This window comes from Limulus polyphemus, unplaced genomic scaffold (genome assembly GCF_000517525.1).
Source record: "Limulus polyphemus unplaced genomic scaffold, Limulus_polyphemus-2.1.2 Scaffold489, whole genome shotgun sequence".
NCBI classification, from domain to species: Eukaryota; Metazoa; Arthropoda; class Merostomata; order Xiphosura; family Limulidae; genus Limulus; species Limulus polyphemus.
In genome coordinates, this window is record NW_013666099.1 from 218668 (window position 1) to 238769 (window position 20102).

A 20102-nucleotide genomic window follows, 5' to 3' on the forward strand; every position below is an offset into this window, starting at 1 on the left:
CATGAGATTCTCGAAGGTTCTTGACTTTTCCTGGCAACTCTAGTCTTTTCTGGGTGCCCTCTATTTTAGTATATAAGTCCGGCAAATAAAGCGTAGATGATAATTGCAGATAGAGAGATACAGAGACAAATAATTTAGTCAAATGAGCGGTAGTGACTGTAAGTAAAGTGCATGAATCGTTATGAATTATAGCATGTGTTTAAGTTAAAGTGACTGTGGAAATTCTGTGTATTGCAAAGTTTTATTGAGAAAGAATAAACTAGTTTTATTTAAGAAAGGACTTGTATAGCTGAAGTTCCACGGGAAGAATTTTTACGGGAAATTATCAAACAAGCAGATACGTAACAGTATGTTATATTAAAATGCCTGGAGCCTCACAGTGTCATTACATTCTACATTGCCACATTTAGCCACGCTCTATCTTGACAGTAGCCTTACAGTGTAGTTTCCATTGACATAGGATCTGTTTTAATGCTGTCATTTCTAAAACACACCACTTCTCAGTGCTACTTTCCATAATCCATCTAGTATACGAGGACAACGGTCTCATAGCACCTGTTTCAACAGTGAGATCACAGAAATCCACAAGCAATACTTCTGGCAACTTGACCTGTATGTCTTCATACAGAATAACATGAACATCCATTACAATCTCCAGCTACTTAAGGTATGCAATGGTTTAATGAATATATCAAACAGGTAACTAGTGTACATGTTACTTGTATCATTTTTTAAAATGGAGATCTTTCTTGATTACATTATGTACTGTTGCTTGAGACACTTTGATGGCTTTTGAAACCGACCTCTGAGTTTGTGGATTTATGCCTGTTATCTGATTTTGTATGAAATATTTTTTAAAATAGCAGTTGACAAGCTTGGTCATGATTAAAATAAGAAGTATACAAACTCAGTTGTGATTCAAATGAAAAGAAACTGAAGTTGACAAACTTGGTCATAATTAAAATGACAAGAAACAGACGTTGACAAACTTTGTTGTTGTCAAATTATAAGAAACATAAGTTCAGAAACTTGTTTATAATTAAAATGAGAAGAAACAGAAGTTAAAACTTGGTTATTGTCAAAGTAACAAGAAACAAAAGTTGATAAACTAGGTCATGATTCAAATGACAAGAAACAGAAATGCACAAAACTATAAATTAAATGGAGAAGAAACAGAAGCTGACAAACTTGGTCATGATTAAAATGAAAAGGGACAACAGATAAATTTCTTCATAATTAATTGGAGAAAAAAACAGAAGTTGACAAACGTGTATTGTCAAATTACAAGAAACAGAATTTGACAAACTTGATTATGGTTAAAATGACAAATAACAGTTGTTGGCACAGTTATGGTAAAAATGAGAATGTTTATTTGGATGTTTAAACAATATACTTAAAATAAAGCATTAAATATTAAAAATAAATAAATAACATATGAACTTTCTTCTTCAACATTAAGTCTGTACCCTAACAATTCTTTCCACATCTCTAGAGCAGAGTTTTAACTACTTACGTCACGTGAGATTGAAAGCATGGTGTAAAACCATGACATTATTTAGATCAATAACACTTTGTGAAAGAGGCGGCAGTCTGATGCCTTCCCAGAACCCAGACAAAACATCATTTGCACCACATTAATACATCACTGTGCATATGAAAACATTTAATATAAAAATCTATAGAAACTAGATCAGAAATGTAAATCACAAAGAATATCCATGAGGATCTAGGCAGAAAACAAACTCTTTAGTGCTGCATGTTTAAAGTATTACAATTAAATCCACAAAAAAACACATTTTTGAAAGGAACAATAAGGTTTACTTTAACAAATTCTTTTAACTCTAGAATTACTGGTTAGAGATCTAAACACATTTTCTAAACCAGTTATGTACCAATCTGCTTGTGGATCTATTAACTTTGTTTTAAAACATATACATCACATAAATAAACTTAAACAAAAATATCATCAATACCACAGTTAATTCCACTCATTAATACTAAGCTTTCCTATGAATTTCACATAGAAAATAAACAATTTCAATCAATGTTTCTTGTCAGTTCTTCACATTGAGAGTCAATACATTATGACTTCACAGGTATTGAATGCTATAGAAATGAGTCAGAAATCCGAGTTTCAAAGTAAATTAACTATTATCAACTACAACTTGATTATGCATTGAGCATGTAAAAAAATGGAAATATGGAACTTCCATTTGCTATGCAAAATGAAATTCAACAGAAAAAAATAGGGAGAAAACAACATGCATTACAAGGGTAAAATAAATTTATAGAATGTTTATTGTGAAATATAAGATAGGTAGAAAACATTCTTCAAAAGTTAGCAATTCTTTACTTTCTTTCCTTATCTTTCTCTCTTCATACACATACAGAAACTAGGATATTTGGGATACATGCTAGAATGTATGTTTTTTCAGTATAATGGAGATATTCTGAAAAATAAAATCCTCTAACAAATGTCTCAACAGTCTAATAATATAATAAAATAAAGAATATATTAAATAACTTTTTCCTTTTTTTAAATGTACTGAAACATTTGTTTTCAGGGGTTTCTAACAACAATGGAGGGATATATTTTAAACCATTTCTCATATTATCAATAATTAATCTACTGTTCTATAAATATTTACAGGTCTAATTGAGTTGATCAATTCACTTCTAAGACACAGCAACCTTAAATATTTGTAAACTCTCAAAACATAATAAAACAGTGAAAGTCTGCAGCAAAATGCCAACTGAGTACTTTTTTAATGTATTACTTGAATAGTGCAACCTAAACAACAGATTATAAAAATTATTTTCCTATATTGAAAATACGTTTCTGATAGGTACTTACCTCCCCTCACATGTTCTTGTTCAATGCTGCTCTCTATACACAAAAAGATTTTCATATGCCACAAGCCTTAAACTCCCATGTACACCACGATCAACATGGATCAACTGTACCTTGCATATAATTCATCATGTAACAACCCTCCACTAATAGAAGTGTGACACACCCTATGCCGCATGTGACTCCTTCTATTCGATTCTACCAAACTATCACTTCCAGATTAGGCAGAAAAAAAAGCACTGGTTTTCAGTGGGAAGTATGAGAAGAGGTAAGTACCCATTAAAAATATATTTTCAGTTTAGGAAAATAATAATTTCCGATACAGTACATTACTTCTGCTCACATGTATAGCTAGAATCCCACACTAAATAGGTGGAGGGACCTGTCTGAGGCACATAAATAAGTATCCCTCGAAAGCATCTGAAAAACACCATGAAGTGAGATCTCCATTGGGAGAAGAACACACGTGGGAGACTGCACCACTTGTTGAACAGGTAAACTCTATATCCAGTGCGGAAATAAGTGTCGCATACATGAGTAGAAAGTGGGAGAAGCACAACCAAAAGTGGAAAAAAATTGGGTGGATTCAAATTCGAACCATAATATACAGGCATCTCAATCCTGATGAAGAATGACTGTAGAAGAATGTAGGAAAAACTAAAATGGATGTGCTCCAAGATGTAGAGTAGCTATGGCGTGACAGACCATATGCAGCCAATCAATTCCAGTCCAAAACCAAGCAGTGTCGGGAATAAAACCTCTAACCTATGGTAGGAGGAGGGTTCACACTGTCTTCACCTCAAGTTCAGTAAAATGGAAGCATATACTGTGCAACCCAATCTACAAAATAGGAACATGTGCACAAATCCACAACCAACCATACATCCAGGAACCCAACATCGAAATGACAGTATGAAGAGATGTGCCAATGTTGCAGGTCACATCAAACTCAAACTGAATCATACTGGCACCCTACAGTGCAACATCAGCCTCAGGCAGTGAAAACACCCTGAGGTGAAGTGTGAGAGGAAGAACCATCACCTCAATCAACATTATCCTCTGGATAGAACCACACAGAAACTGAAGCATAACACCACCCTTTGGGTCCAAATGCATTGAAGTGAATCACCCCGAGAAATATATAGCAACCTCACCCTCCAGATAGAACTGCACAGAAGCTGGGTGCAACATCAACCTCCAGGACTCTTTGCATGGAAGTAGAGATCCTGAGGCAAATTGAGTGACGAATAGGAAACACAAACAACACATGTGAGAGGATTTATGTTGATTGGTCCAGCTCTAATAGAAAACCACTCACTGGGAACCTACATCCAGGTGATGGTAGGATGAGAGATCCTAATAAAAGGGGTGAACTGCAATGTGACGGATTTACTCCAAAGCAACATCATTCTCTGGAGATGACAGCACAAAGGCTTGAGTGCAATAGCAACCTCTGGGTCCCACTGCACAGAAGTGGATTGCATCTATAAAATATAAGCAACTTCACACTCAGGATAGAACCACACAGAAGCTGTATGCAACATCAACCTCCTGTACCTACTGCACAGAGGTGAAGTGTATTTATTTATAGGTATGTGCAACATCATCCCCCGAATAGGACCACACAGAATTTGGAGTGCAATGATACCCTCCAAATCCCACCACATGGAAGTAGATTGCACACAGAAAATATAACCAACCTCACCTTCTGGAGAGACCCAAACAGAAGCTGGGTACAACCTCCGGGATCCACCATACTGAGTTGGAGCACATGATTGGAGGATCGCATGCCATCTACACCAGGAGAACACCACCACTCTACTCTCTACTGAATGGAAGTGAACATATTCAGGAGGACACCTCCATGGTCCACCATCACAGTGACTCAGAACTAGAAAGTGGCAAGAACTCCCACACTCTACTAGAAGAACAAGGGGATAAAATGCAGCGTAGAGTCCAGAGGAATGCCAACACCAGAGACAGTGCAATGGATGACCACAAAAACCTTATTTTGAAAAGCAGACCACCCATGATTTATTCAATCAAATGGACAGCATAGATGGGCAGCTATCCCTTTCTGCTTTACCCATGGGTTAGTACAATCCAGAACGGACACACTAGTGATCTTGTGGAACACCGCATCTCAACAGTGTTCATTATTAGCCATGGGTATACATCTTGGTCATACAGTGTGTATTTGAGATACAGGAAGCATACCTGGACAGGCAACAATTGCCACTGAGCAGGATTCAAATCCTAAATGGGACATGTCACTGGAGGGAAAAATATATATAGAAAAGATAACTTACCAAGTCATGGCCTCACCAAAGTTTGAAGGATGGCAACAGTTGGAAGGCAGTATCCTGATGAGGAAGAAACAGCTACCCAATAATAATAGTGGGAGATGAACGTATGAGGTGGAGGTCACATGCCTGACTGAAGAGTTTCCTCCAATGGATGACTGAGGTGAGATTCCAGGAAAAAAGAAAAGATATTCAATCACAGAGTCCACACATGAATCCAAAGGCTGTGGAAAATCTCCAAAAAGAAACCGATGGAGAAAAGGATCCATTCTGAAGTCATGAAGTTAGGCCTAGTATATTTCATAGAAGATGCATGGGAAGGCATGGCATAGGTAGGAGAAGGAAAAAAAACTGTCAAAATCCTCCTCATCATAAACAGGTTCGAACAATGCAGGAGGAACAACCCAAACATTGTTGGGAGAAAAAGGATGCCTCATATAAGAATCAAACTCCTGACGAATGATAGCCAAAAAATCCTCATTAAAACCCCCAGACCTGATGCTAGTAATGGCACTCAAAGTAGCGGTAATAGTATCAGAAGCTGTAAAACACAAACTTCAGAATTCATCTAAAACCATGAAGAAGTTGAAAATGAGAAGAAAAAAATCAATAAACAAAGGTATTGGTTTGGCTTGAATATCATGCAAAGCTACATGAGGGCTATCTGTGCAAGCTGTCCCTAATTTATCAGTGAAAAACTAGAGGGAAAGCAGCTAGTCATCACCACCCCCCACCAACTCTTGGGCTACTCTTTTACCAATGAATAGGCCCCACAGATTGTGAGTCGAGCACCTTAACCACTAGGTTCTTTATTGCTCTTAGAGTGACATCAAAGCAGACCCATAATTCAAGTTAACATGAGAATGATATCAAAATAAAATTAAAGTATATCATATCTTCCGGCTTAGTATGAAATACATTTTACCCAAGGATAAAAGTGTCTGTTTAATCGACATTAGAAAAGAAAAAGCACAAATACTGGAAGATTTTTTTTCATACGAAGTACATCGGTCTACTGAAAGGATCTGTGATAAAACCCGTCATTCTCCCATTATTATTTTTTATTCTCTTTGGTTTGGTTTATGAATTTCATGCAAAGCTACACAAGGGCTATCTGCGCTAGCCGTCCTTAATTTAGCAGTGAAAGACTAGAGGGAAGGCAGCTACTAATTACCACCCACCACCAACTCTTAGAATACTCTTTTACCAATTAATAGTGGGATTGACTGTCACATTATAATGCCCCCATGGCTGAAAGGGTGAGCTTGTTAGGTGGGACGGGGATTCAAACCCGCAACCTCAGATTGTGAGACAAGTGCCCTAACCACTTGGCCATGCCAGCCCAAACAAAGGTAAGTTATCGCAGCAAACTACTACAGAAAAAGGTAACTGTAGCAAAAGATAAGTTAGGGAAATCACTACTTCACAAAAAATAAATAAATGAACACATGAAAAGAGCACAAGTGAAAAACATCTTCACTCAGTCACTGCCTAAAGAGAAGCAATAGTTCAGCAGAATTGAATAAAGGGACTTACATGTGTCAGGAGGGCGTGTCACACTCCTATTGGTATAGGGTTGTTGCATGATAATTTGCATACAAGATGCAGTTGAACCACCTTGATTGTAGAGTATGTGGGAGTTCAAGGTTTGTTGCATGCAAAAAAATATTTGCATATAGAGGGCAGCACATGTGAGCAGATGTAATGTACCTTATTGGGAAAATATTATAAATGTTTAGCAGTCCATTTTAATAGGGTTAGCCCAAAGTGTGTCTGTCGTTAAGTTTGATATGTTACACTGCAATACAAATATTTTGTCATTAGTAAATAGTTACAGACAATGAAGCTTTTGTGTATCAATAAATATATATATTTCTTTATATAGCAACATCTTGAACTTAATCATGACAAGAGGTGTTCCTAGAGTTAAAAAAATTAAATGCATGCACTAGTAGCTTGTTCTTAAAAGTTTCTTAAATATTACCAGAGACACTTTTTGTTTTCACTTAAGTTATAATATCTCTTTAAAAAAACTTGTATAGCTAATGATGCTACAGATCTCAATTATTGTGCTAGCAACATCTACATAATTTATCTGAGATAATTTTTATATTTAGGCACACTTTTAATATCTAAGATTATAGTTACACTTCAAGATCTCAAATACTTTACAACTAAACAATAAGATTATATTTACCTTTGCAACAGAAAAATTCCTTTTTTAATTATTTGGTCATGCATGTAAACTTCATCTCTAATTAATTGTAGATACATTTTATATTTAAAAAAATATAGATGTTAAAGAACTTGATAATAATCACAAAAGAAAAAGAAACATTTAAAAAACATGAACGAAATTAACATTAAATATCATAAAATGTACATAATGAGTTGTAACATACTTCTGTTACCTTATATATTACAAAATATGCATGTTTTAGTTAAATAGAGATGTCAGTAATTACATAACACCAAAAAGCATTAGAAAACTTACTACATAATAACAATCAAGTTAGAATATACTGTTACACTTGATAACGGGAAACAAAAACTGGAAAAATTGAACGAGTTCTAAAATGTCAAATTTTAGGCTAGAGTTCATGCTTTACCTACATTAAAGGATTACAGGATAATACTGTTTTTATATTTTAGGTAATAATGGATGCTGAATTTTAGCTAAGATATAATGTTGATGGTTTGTTTTACGTTATGTACTGACATAACACAATAATTTATCTTTTTCCCACAGAATAATGCACATAAAAATGTTAAAATATAAATAAATAAATATTGTATATATATATACATCACTCCAATTATTAATAAAAAGTCTATAAAATGTTTTCTACTTTCTAAGAATTGTAATTATGTTTCTTTAAACTAAAAAGTACTTTAAATAAAATAGTCAAATGTTAAAAAATTAAATAAAATAACTTAGTAGGATAATAATACCACTGCAATAAAGCATATTGTTTAAATAATTATAACTGATGTTGATTCCTCTATATACTTCAAAGGTTTGTACTGGCTCATCACTTTGAAAATATAAAAAATGTTAATGATTTTATCACAGATTACATACATAAAATAAATCTAACATATATAAAGGGTAATTATAGCAAGATCAATTGTGTATCACAACAAAACATGAAAAAGTATGTCTCAAATCTCTTTTATACATTTCAATAAGTTCTGAAGATCAAGGAATTGTGTTCAAAAGAATATATTTATCTCTAAACCACCATCTATCTACATTTGTTTGTAACTTGACTTATTTTATCTATTAATGCAAAGTCGTATATCTCACATTAAATATTATGCTAAAGTCTTCATGTAATTATGTTGATTCTTTCATTTCTGCTCATACTTCTTGAAAATGATAAAAGAAAACAACACATTTTTGAAATTAATAATGTCAAAATACAAAGCAAGTGGTTGTTTTGGGAACTATGGATAATGTACCTGATATACGAGTCACCTCATCTAACATGATGAGGAAGAATAAATAGTGATTGTTTTTGAATATCATATCATTACTGGAGCTTGTGTGTCTATCTCTAAGTTTATGCTCTATTTTCTTGAATGTTACAGGAACAAATACTGATAAATAAATGTCTCATCATACACATCACAGGTTAAATTTGAAAAACCTGCTGTTTCAGCAGTATCACAGTATAAAAAAGTGAAAGTTTATTCACTTATTACATTAAAAAAACTGGAATCTTTTATGGATATTATATAGGACAATATAGTTGTGGTATTTTATGTTTGTTTATCATTAATTTCTAGAATAATCTCATGCAGATTTCCAATCAGAATTGTGTTTACAATTCTAATGAACTGTGAGAGTTTCTTGAGAGTTTGAAATAGAAGTAAAATATAATAAGAATATGGCATTTTCAAATATTTGTTTGATGTTAATTAAAGATATGTAAGTATGGCTATAGTTAATGCAAGAACATATATGGAATAATCAAAATCCAATTCTTTGTAACATACCTAAATTTAAAGTTAAAAACCCACTATCATAGAAAGAATTAAAAGCAGTATACCCAACCTGCTGAACATGTATGTCAATATCAATGACATCCAAGAGTCAAAAGAAATCACCATTCATTTTTAAGTATTATATTACACTACTTTTTCCCCATTCTAGGGCAGGTTAGATTATATGTGGCATCCACAGCATTACAGATTGAGCCTCACAACAATCCTCAAATCAATATAACCAACCATGGAGATTCATAGAAGATATAGGTGATTTTCCAATTAGCAGTAATAAAGGACCCCTAGTTAGTGAAATGACATTAATTTTCCCCGACTTGGTAACTTTGCTTAGAACAGACTAACAAAACTGTATTAATACCATTTTCCAATAAAACATCCATATTTCTAATCCACAAAGAGCTTGACACAAAATTAATGTAAGCTCATGTTGAAAACCTTTTTAAATATACATATATCACTTAGAGAGTAATACAAAAAATTATATTTCTTAAATATTTTTTATCATAATAACTTATAAGCTTGAACACAAATTAATGAGGTTAGTTTATAACATACAATTTAAAGACGGCAAAGGACATGTTGACCCACCTATGCCATCCCATCCACTAAAGTAAACTTTTAAATAAAACACTCAAAGCCAGCCCTCATCATTCAAATGTTTATCAAGCCTTTCATTAAACTCCCTTAAATAAATTGCATCCATCACATCTAAAGGCAATCCATTCCAAATGTCAACCACCCTGTTAGAAAAATAAAGCTGTCTTAGCTGAAGATAATTTCTAATCCTGCCAAAATTTATATTTGTGTCCCCTAGTCGAACCTTTCTCATTATCAAGTACTTTCCTCTTAATTGTCACACTTAAGTATTAGTAATGGAAGCCTTAAGTAGGGAAAAAATTAGTTTCTTGTTTAGTATCCATTACCTATGTAAAAGACATTTTTATAATCAACTGGCATCATTAGAACTTTCTGTGTATGATGCCTCTTCTTCAGTTTCATATTTATCTTCCTTACTGTATTCTTCTTGGTCTTCCTGCTGGTTGGATGATGAGAGAGATGAAGGATGAGATAGTGAAGTGTTACTGCCCCGATGCTGATTCTTACTGTTCACACTATACTGAGTACTCTCAGGCTCACCACTCATATCTTGTACAAACTTATCACTTTTCTTCTGCACAAAGTCTGGGTCCAGTCCAGCATTTTGTAGTATTTTAACATAATGCTGCTTAGCCTGATTCTTAGCAGCTTCCTATGATTAAAAGCAGAATACTTTGACATTGTAAAAACATAAACAAGGTACTTTTAAAAGTAACAACATTAATGTAATGACTAACATGTGAAGTACATCTGGCAGTATTCCCAAAATATAACATTTTTGTGTGTGTATGTGTGTGTCTGTTTTGTAATAGACAAAATCTGATAAAATCACATTCTAATGCTGTGCTGGTTTCTGAATTGTAGCAATCACTTTCAGAACACCATAAGGTAAGTATACATTTTTAAGGTTACAAGGTAATGATCACTTTCTGAACACCACAGGATTAGTGCGCTTGATAATTACATTTATGTGGCTAAGGGTACAAGATAATGATCACTTTCTGAACACCACAGGATTAGTGTGCTTGATAATTACATTTATGTGGCTATGGGTACAAGATAATGATCACTTTCTGAACACCATAAGATCAGTGCACATGTTAATTGTTTATGTGGCTAAGGTTACAAGATAATGATCACTTTCAGAACATCATAAGATTATTGTGCTTGATAATTACGTTTATGTGGCTAAGGGTACAAGATAATGATCACTTTCAGAACATCATAAGATTATTGTGCTTGATAATTACGTTTATGTGGCTAAGGGTACAAGATAATGATCACTTTCAGAACATCATAAGATTATTGTGCATGTTTGTTATATTTATGTAAGTAAGGTTACAAGATAATTATCACTTTTGGAACACCTTCTAATTAGTGTGCATATTCATTATAATTATACAACTAAGATTAACAGACAATGATCACTTTCTGAATATCATATGATTAGTGTGCACATTCATTATAATTATACAACTAAGATTAACAGACAATGATCACTTTCTGAATATCATATGATTAGTGTGCATATTCATTATAATTATACAACTAAGATTAACAGACAATGATCACTTTCTGAATATCATATGATTAGTGTGCATGTTTACTATATCTCTATGACTAAAGTTACAAGATAATGAACACTTTCTGAATACATTAAGATTTGTGTGCATGTTTATTGTGCTCATACCTACTTATCAATGGTATATGTTAATAATCAATAAAAAGGCCATTTAGTGAACTATGTGATTCTGATGATATTTTGTTTTGTTGGTGAACGCTGCTATTTGGCATGTACAGTTTGGTGTATGTTAGTGCTCCAAAGAGTAATGGAATTTATTTGTAGTTTAGTTAGAAAGCCAAGTAAATTATAGTAGTTGTAGTGCATTCTGTTTTATTCCCTGAAATATTTTGTGTTCTAACATATATTTGAAGGCTATGTGAATTATCTTTTGGATAATGAAAAAAGAAAACTTATTAAATAAGGCACCCAAGTGCAAGCTGACATAGGGCTAGGGTAAGTGCTAAATTTCTTGTATTTTACTATATCTTTTACTTCTTATTATCTATTTAAACAAATTAATTGAAATGCAACAATTAAAAATGTATTAAGTTATAAAAGAAAACTTAAATGAAAAAATTAAATAAAAATTTTAGTTGTCTGTTACAATCTGCAGTCTACAAAAATTATTTTTGATTTCATTTCATATTTTTGAAATTTTGCTACAGATGATTTCATTACAGTTAATGTTACAGAAGAAAAAGTAAAAGCTAAAATACAAAGTTTCACCTTTAAAAATTTTTGATGTTCATTCAGGTTCTAGAGGTTAAACAAATGAAATATGAAACTGTAAGGTGGAAAAAAGCATTTTTATTCTCAGCATTAAAATCCCCTTTCATTCATATTGACTCTGTAAAGGCTTCATAAATTCACAGACAAATATTTACGAAAAATACTTTATTATTCAAAAATCCATTTTCGTGTCTACAATTAGATTTTTAATGTTTACTAACAGCTTACCAAATTTTGTGAAGCTATATTTAGTAAGTTTAGAGTTATAGTAAGTATAGTTTCAGGGTTACAAGGTCAGCCAAAATGAATGAGCCTATATATTATGTATATGTGATTAAGATTACAAAAAAGATTGAAAAGGTATGATAAGATGACAAACAATTACATCTTCAATGTAAAAGCATTAAAGTATCAACTCCAACTTTGTAATGGCTGAATACATCTGTAAAGCTACAATGGCAGTTAAAGCAAATACAAACATCAACTACATCACCATAATAATGGGAACTGCACTCTCTCTTACAGTTATAGTCACAGGATTTAACATCAGCTAACACCACACAAATATTGCAACATATGCTCATCTCCAATTTCTACTGTCTTATCTACCTAGGCAAAACTGGAAATTTCACTTGCATGCCATCATATGTAAAAAATCACCTCATAACACAACAGATGTATCCATTATCATCACCTAAATGTCAGAGGAGTATCAGAACTAAAGTTAATATTCATAATGTAACATCGTGGTACAAAAACTGAAATAAATTAGAAATTGTTAAGCAATGATAATGGAAAGGATAGGTGCTTCTCAGGATATAATTAGCCATGCCATAGCGGTTCATAGAATAGTTCCGGTTTTTTTTTCAAGTACAAAGTTCGAGCTCATAGTTCTGTCATCTCTTGATTGATCTGAGATCTAATTGCAATTTTGGACTCAAAAGGTCAAACTCTTTCGATTGAGGTATTTGACCATGCTCAAGGTCTCATAGATTAATTTATTCTAATCCTGCCTGAAAGAATTTCAAGTGCCACGGCTATTGAGGATTCCCTCTTGTTTTTATAATATTACAGAACATCCAAAAGCATATAAAATTGTGAACACACACACATACAATTCTATGTAAAAAAAATTCATCACTCCCATATACTTTCAACTAAATCAAAATCCACGTTTGAATTTTTTATTGTTTATCAGTAAAATAAAAACAGTTTAGAACTTTTATATTTATAAAAGTTAAAAAGTTCCCATTTTTATATAAGACATGAAAATGTCTCACAATAATATGAACTACAGCAACAGCTTGTTATAAAGTAAGATTTCTCATACTTTATGCAAAACAAATATATATAGCAATCCAACATGAAATATACATTTTTCATAAATGTGATTACAAGTTAGGTTATTTAATCTCTTCACAAAATAACCATGCTACATATTCCTGCTATAAACATCACCACTTGATGTGTACAGTTCCCACATAGTCATATTAGAAGATAAACAAATGAGCACAAGTACCATATTTGTGTTAGTTTAGTAGTTTGTATTCAAAATTTTGGTTACTAAATGTGGTTTTGATACAATAATGTGGTTAAAAGAAGTCAGATGCACTGATACTATAAATACAATAATGTATTGATTAACTTCTGATGATGGTGAGAACATAATCTCACTGAAAGATGTACTACATTTATGTGAATTTGAACAAGTCTTTACTGCACTAATAAACACACTGATTTTGATGCTGAAATCCCATAGGCTTTGACTATTAGCATGCTCTTTAAAATTATTATATTTTGTCAGAAATAATTTAACTCTTATAGCACAATGAACTGAATTCAAATTTACTTCATGTTTTTAACAATAAAACAAAATTTAATATTTTCTGTATGAGGTCAGGATATATATCACAGGTTTAAATCACAAGATAAAAATTGCACAGTTTTCTGTAAAGGAACTCCTTTATAGGGGGAAGTCATTGGAATGTTTTTAGTCATCTGATATACATACATAAAGGCTATAATCTGAATTCAATTCCATGGGAAGATTCGTTTTTAAATAATTTTTAGTCACATTACAAGTTTGTCATAAGTGCAACATATATAATAAATTAATAAACTTATTTTGAATGTCCCGTAATAACCTTAAACAAGAATGGAAATTGGGTGTTTTTATTAACAATTGGAATGAAAATTATTCACATGAGTCATTAACATTTCTTAATAAGTGGAATTTTGTTGCATCAAAATTGCATTTTCAATAAATTTGGTATGCAAGTTGTCTGAACTTATTTCAAATTGTTGCTTTTATAATCTTACCATTGTCTGTCTTTCCACAAGCAGAGGTTGATTCTTTACTCTTTCTCTCATCTCTTCAAGCTCCATGTAATATTCTCTCAACCTGGCTCTTCCCGATTCCCTAGTTTTAAAAATTACCTATACATTTTGAATTTGTTTCTGAGCATAAGTGAGCCTAAATGCTTCAGATTTTGCTATAACAAAGTAGTGTTCTGCTACATGTATATTAAAATAACCACAAACATATATTATTGAATGAAATTCTGGTTTAGGTCAACTGCAAAGTTGCAAGTGAAAAAAATATCCATTTTATAGCTGTACTTTACAATGATTATTTGCAAAAATAAATCTCGCTAATTTATTTCAAAATTGATCTGAGTCATTGGAAAGTTAGAACCAGCATATTTATGATTACCAAGTCATTGGCAGCTCTAAAACTTAAAGAGAAAGTAAAGAAGAATGTATAACAATATGCCAAACACACAATATGCAGTGCCAACAATACCAGGATTAATCAGGCCAGCTCTGATACAATACAATTATGGTTGAGATGCTACTTATATTATATTTCACAAACAGCAACTGTTACGGTGTGAACTAGAATAAATGGTAAAGTTTCGTAGAAGTAATTTACATATAAGAATTACAGTAATGATTAATAACACAATATTATCCATTTATTTTAACATCAGTTATTTACCATTAAGATTTTTACTTGAATTAACTTTACTCATCATTCAGAAGAACTGGCAAATGAGCAAGCTAGTCGTCTTGTTCCTAGAAAGGGTAAAGCAACCACATATTCAATGGGAGACTATTACATTAGTAATTCAAAATGTAGCAGTAAAAGTAAGGATGAATGGATAACAATATGTTAATCACACCATATCTAATGCCAATGAGGTTTAGTTAGCACCAGCATATTTATGACTACTAAATTACTGACAAGCTAGTAACTGCATGATTACTAAGTTACTGACAAGTTAGCATCAGCATTTTGTAACTACTAAGTTTATGACTATTGAATTACTTAAAAGTTAGCACCAACATGTTTATAATTACTAAATTACTGACAAGCTAGTAATAATAATACTAAGTTACTGACAAGTTAATACCAGCATGTTTTCGACTACTAAGTTATTTACAGACTAGTAACAGCAGTTTATGACTACTAAGTTACTGACAAGTTAATACCAGCATGTTTTTGACTACTAAGTTATTTACAGGCTAGTAACAGCAGTTTAAGACTACTAAGTTACTGACAAGTTAATACCAGCATGTTTTTGACTACTAAGTTATTTACAGGCTAGTAACAGCAGTTTAAGACTACCAAGTTACTGACAAGTTAATACCAGCATGTTTTTGACTACTAAGTTATTTACATGCTAGTAACAGCAGTTTAAGACTACTAAGTTATTTACAGGCTAGTACCAGCAGTTTATGACTACTAAGTTACTGACAAGTTAATACCAGCATGTTTTTGACTATTAAGTTATTTACAGGCTAGTAATAGCAGTTTATGACTACTGAGTTACTGACAAATTATTACCAAGATGTTTATGACTACTAAGATACTGACAAGTTAATAACAGCAGTTTATGACTACTAAGTTATTGACAGGCTAGTAACAGCAGTTTATGACTACCAAGTTATTGACAGGCTAGTAACAGCAGTTTATGACTACTGAATTACTGACAAGTTAACACCAACATGTTTATAACTACTAAGGTACTGTCAAGCTAATAATGGAAGTTTAGGACTACTTATTTACTGACAAGTTAGTAGCAATATGTTTATGACTACTGAGTCACTTACAACTTTGTACCAGTATGATTATGACTACTAAGTTATTGACAAGTTAGTATCAGCATGTTTGTTACTACTGAGTTATTGACAAGGTGGCACCAGAACGTAACTACTGAGCTATTGAGAAATTACTATCAGCAGTTTATGACTACTGAGCCACTAACAAGATAGTACTATCATGTTTATGGGTACTAAATTCCATTAACAATGGATTATGAAATTATTTTTAACATATTGTTTATGAATCCTATAGCAGAACTGTAGCATTTCACTGAACTATATTGAATACAAATCCTACAAAATCTGAGAAAAAAAATCATTAGGTCAATGTACTGAAACAATGTCTACAAAAAAATTTAAAGAAAACGCATGGACTTGAAAAAAAAAAAAACTAAAGAAAAATGTCAATAAAACAGAAACCAACGTCACAAAATTAAACAGACATAACTATGAAAGCAAATGGGTAACTCAAATAAATACTAAAGTAAAACAGGAAAGTGACTAAAGAAATAAAATAATGGACTTTTCACTTTTCAACTTAAATATAAAGGAAAGAAATTAAAGAAAAATAAAATCAAATTATTTACTTAAAAGACATTCTTAATCAGTTTTTTACACTGCTGGTGATATATTAACAGTTTGTTAACTAACGGAAGAACATTAACTTTATGCTCAGGTACTCTTAATGAAAATCTCAAACATTAACATTTTCCTTAACTGAAAATGTATTTCCATCAAATACTCACCTCTGTACACAGATAGCTATTTTACTCTTGAATTCAGGCTAATCTGCCTGACAAATTTGCATGCCACCAGCCTTGTGAAAATGCCCACCTAAAGTTTATATGAAACACATGAATTTTCACTACTGCATAATGATGTATCATACAACAAAATCCTCCACCTATTGGATTGACACACCTCCTTGCGTAAATGCTTCCTTCATACTTGTGTGCAAAAATCTCATTATTTGACAAGGCAACTAATACTAGTGCACTGGGAAAGTGGGGAGGATAGGTGGGAACACATACAGAGATATCTATCACAAATAAATTTTCAATTAAGGAAAATGTCACCTCCATCCACAGATAGCTAGAATCCCATGTTGAGATGGTGGAGGGACCCATGCAAAATTTACCTAGATGAGCTCCCTTCAGCAAGCATCCGAAAGAATCCCATGGGATGCAACACTCTATGGCAGGGTATCCATTGGACACACCCATGGTAGACCATATCTCATCTCATACAGGACATATTCTTTGCCTGTGATTATGAATAGAAGAGGTGAAAGGCCTGAAATGTGTTGCATGAATGAGTGGAATAGGTACATGACCATTCAATATTTGCAAGTCATCAAATGGCTAAAATATGTAGTGAGGTTAGGTCTCGTTCAGACTGTACCTTGTATGCACACCTCCTCTACCATCAGTCTCTACAGGTCAAAACCTGCTGTGGGAGAAGGGCACTTGTGATAAGTATCTGTGCACAGCTCCTCTACCATCAAACACTATGGGCCCTATGCCAGTCATGGGAGGAGTACACCTTATTGGACACTACTCAACCATCAGAATCTATGAGGCCTCTTGTCTGCTGTAGGAGTAGGGTGTGTGAGCAATACATCATAGTTGGATATGAATGAATATCATCTACTCTGCCATCAGATACTGAGGGTTCATGCCATTGCAGGAATAGTAAATATGATAAATAGAAACATGTGTAGGAGCTGAGAATAGTGATATGTGTCCAGAATCAACTTGGAGATTGTGATGTATCTATATGAAATGGAGGTGATCTGCACTACACTCCGGAAATATCCCTGGTTTGGTGGTTTGGTCAAGAGGAGACAGAGAACAGGGAACCAAGGTTGGGCAGGCCAGTAGTGGGTGACCAACCAACAGTATTCTGCATTGAGTGTCCTGAAAAACAGCAAAAATATGTGTGTGAGGGCAAAGATGAGAATATGTCTAGAGGAGAAGATGAGGCCAGTCATGACTGAGAGTATGCACAGTCAGGGCTGATGGGTGAGGAACAGGCAACCAGAATGGGAACAGTTTGGTACAAAGTGATGAGGAAAATGCAGCTAATGAACTCTTTTACTACTACATAACCACAAGTATCCATGAGATTAGTCATAATATAACTTTTGATAATGTATTCATATCTTCATGAAATTTCCCAGACTATCAGTAATAATTACAAGGCTTTTGTACAGAAAATATCAGATTTGATATTTAAGTATTCTAATTAAAGATTTGCTTGTGAATTTTTGCTTTCAAAATGTTGAATATCCAACATGCAAAATTATTTTGATTTTAAGATTAAAAATACTTTTGCATCTGAAAACTGTAAAATTTCAATTTCATAATCTCTATAGCCTCCTAAGTAAATATCAAACGTTTTTTTTTTTGAAAAACTTTATATTTTATCTGTTATTTTCTCTACTCTAATTCTATATGGGGTTGGTCAATTTGATCGACCTTGTAACCACCATGAAAAACTAGGAAATAAATCTAAATTACAATTTTTTCTTTCTAGAATGACTGCAAAATGTAACAGGAAATTACAAATGTTATTCTAAATAGCTTAAATCTCATAACAGCATACATCTATTTATAATTATTACTTTCTGTTGTATTGAATTTTGCACTGTGTCTGACTAATAATCCTGCCACACAAGTTGTAAATCATGTGGCACATGTGCAGCTCATGTAACCATATCAAATAGCATAAAACTGGCCTTTACAAAGTATGAATGTCTTACTTTTTTAGTCTTAGTACTAGTGTATCAGTATTTTGTCAAATACAGTGACATTTTAATTACTATACATTATATAAGTGTGTATATACATGTATATATTATTACAATTTATACATAAATTCATAAATTTCAGTTCTTTTTCTTAAAACATAGAACATTAAATAAAAAATATATAGAAAATGATTATCTCTACTATTTACAACGTTACAAAGTTTCGTACTTGCTAATTCGTGTTGAATTTTGCACATGGAGGATATAAAAAAATTAATTTTTGTAGGTTTTACATATGCATTTTGGAATAACAAAAATTATAAATTACTATGATGATATGACAAAAATCCACTGTAAATCATTAGGCTTCCTAACTAAGCTGTATCTGGGTCTAAAAAATCTCATTTCTGATCAGAATATCACTTTGATCACTGCTCTTCAAACCCTCCAATGGTTATAACAGCTTTACCTGCGTAAATATTTTAGTAAGACTAACAGAATTATGTATTTCAAAATGAGCACTTTCAATTAGTTATAAACATATAATTAAGAGAAGTACGTGTAGGTGAACAAGTATTTTCAAAAGAGGAAGAGGTGGGTGGAACCATAGTGGTGGGTTCGATAAATATGGTTGCGTCAGCGAGGTCACGTGACTAGTATCACACCACGTCCTTCTAGAAATATCCTGTTCCTTCATGAATGCTCTAGCGTTTACTAGATATGTGTTAGTCTAGTATATATAAGACGGTCACAAAGTGACGGGAACAATATGCGTGTAAATGCACTGCGGAGGTAATGACTAAGAATATTGTTGAGCACATGAGAAGTTTGTTGTGAATTATAGCATTTGTTATAGAGCGACTGTTGAAATTAAGTGAATCGCAAAGTTGTATTCAGAGAGAATAAACCAGTTTTATTTAAGAAAGGACTTGTGTCGCTAAAGTTTCGTCAGAACGAATTTACGGAAAATTAACTAACAAGCGGAGACGTAACAAATTGGTGTCAGAGAGTGGGACGAAAAAAAAATGGTCTCGTTTCCATCTTTTTTTCTCTTTTGGCGGCAAATCAAACTACAGCTTAGCAGATTTGATGGCAGCAATACAAGAACAGAAAAAGAAACAAGAAGAACGAAAAGAGAAATTACAGCAGTTGCTGGAGGAAAAAGAAAAGAAACAAGAAGAGAGTCAACACCAGTTG

The 20102-nt window shown here is 32.8% G+C and overlaps 2 protein-coding genes across 3 annotated transcripts in view; one reads left to right on the top strand and one right to left on the bottom strand.

Annotated features, from left to right (window-relative positions):
• The window catches only part of LOC106458586 (signal recognition particle 54 kDa protein-like), a 27770-nt gene extending 18368 nt beyond the window's left edge, over positions 1–9402 (top strand). Inside the window, exon 8 of the mRNA XM_013918106.2 lies at positions 9311–9402. Coding sequence (XP_013773560.2) covers positions 9311–9402 — 92 coding nt within the window. The remainder of the gene's footprint in view (positions 1–9310) is intronic.
• LOC106458587 (protein FAM161A-like) overlaps positions 8105–20102 on the bottom strand; it is a 22917-nt gene continuing 10919 nt past the window's right edge. For both annotated transcript variants that reach the window (XM_022384850.1, XM_013918108.2), the window contains exons 4-5: positions 14372–14471; positions 8105–10411 (exon numbers count right to left, since the gene is read on the bottom strand). In XM_022384850.1, coding sequence (XP_022240558.1) covers positions 10109–10411; positions 14372–14471 — 403 coding nt within the window. In that variant the 3' untranslated portion in view covers positions 8105–10108. The remainder of the gene's footprint in view (positions 10412–14371; positions 14472–20102) is intronic.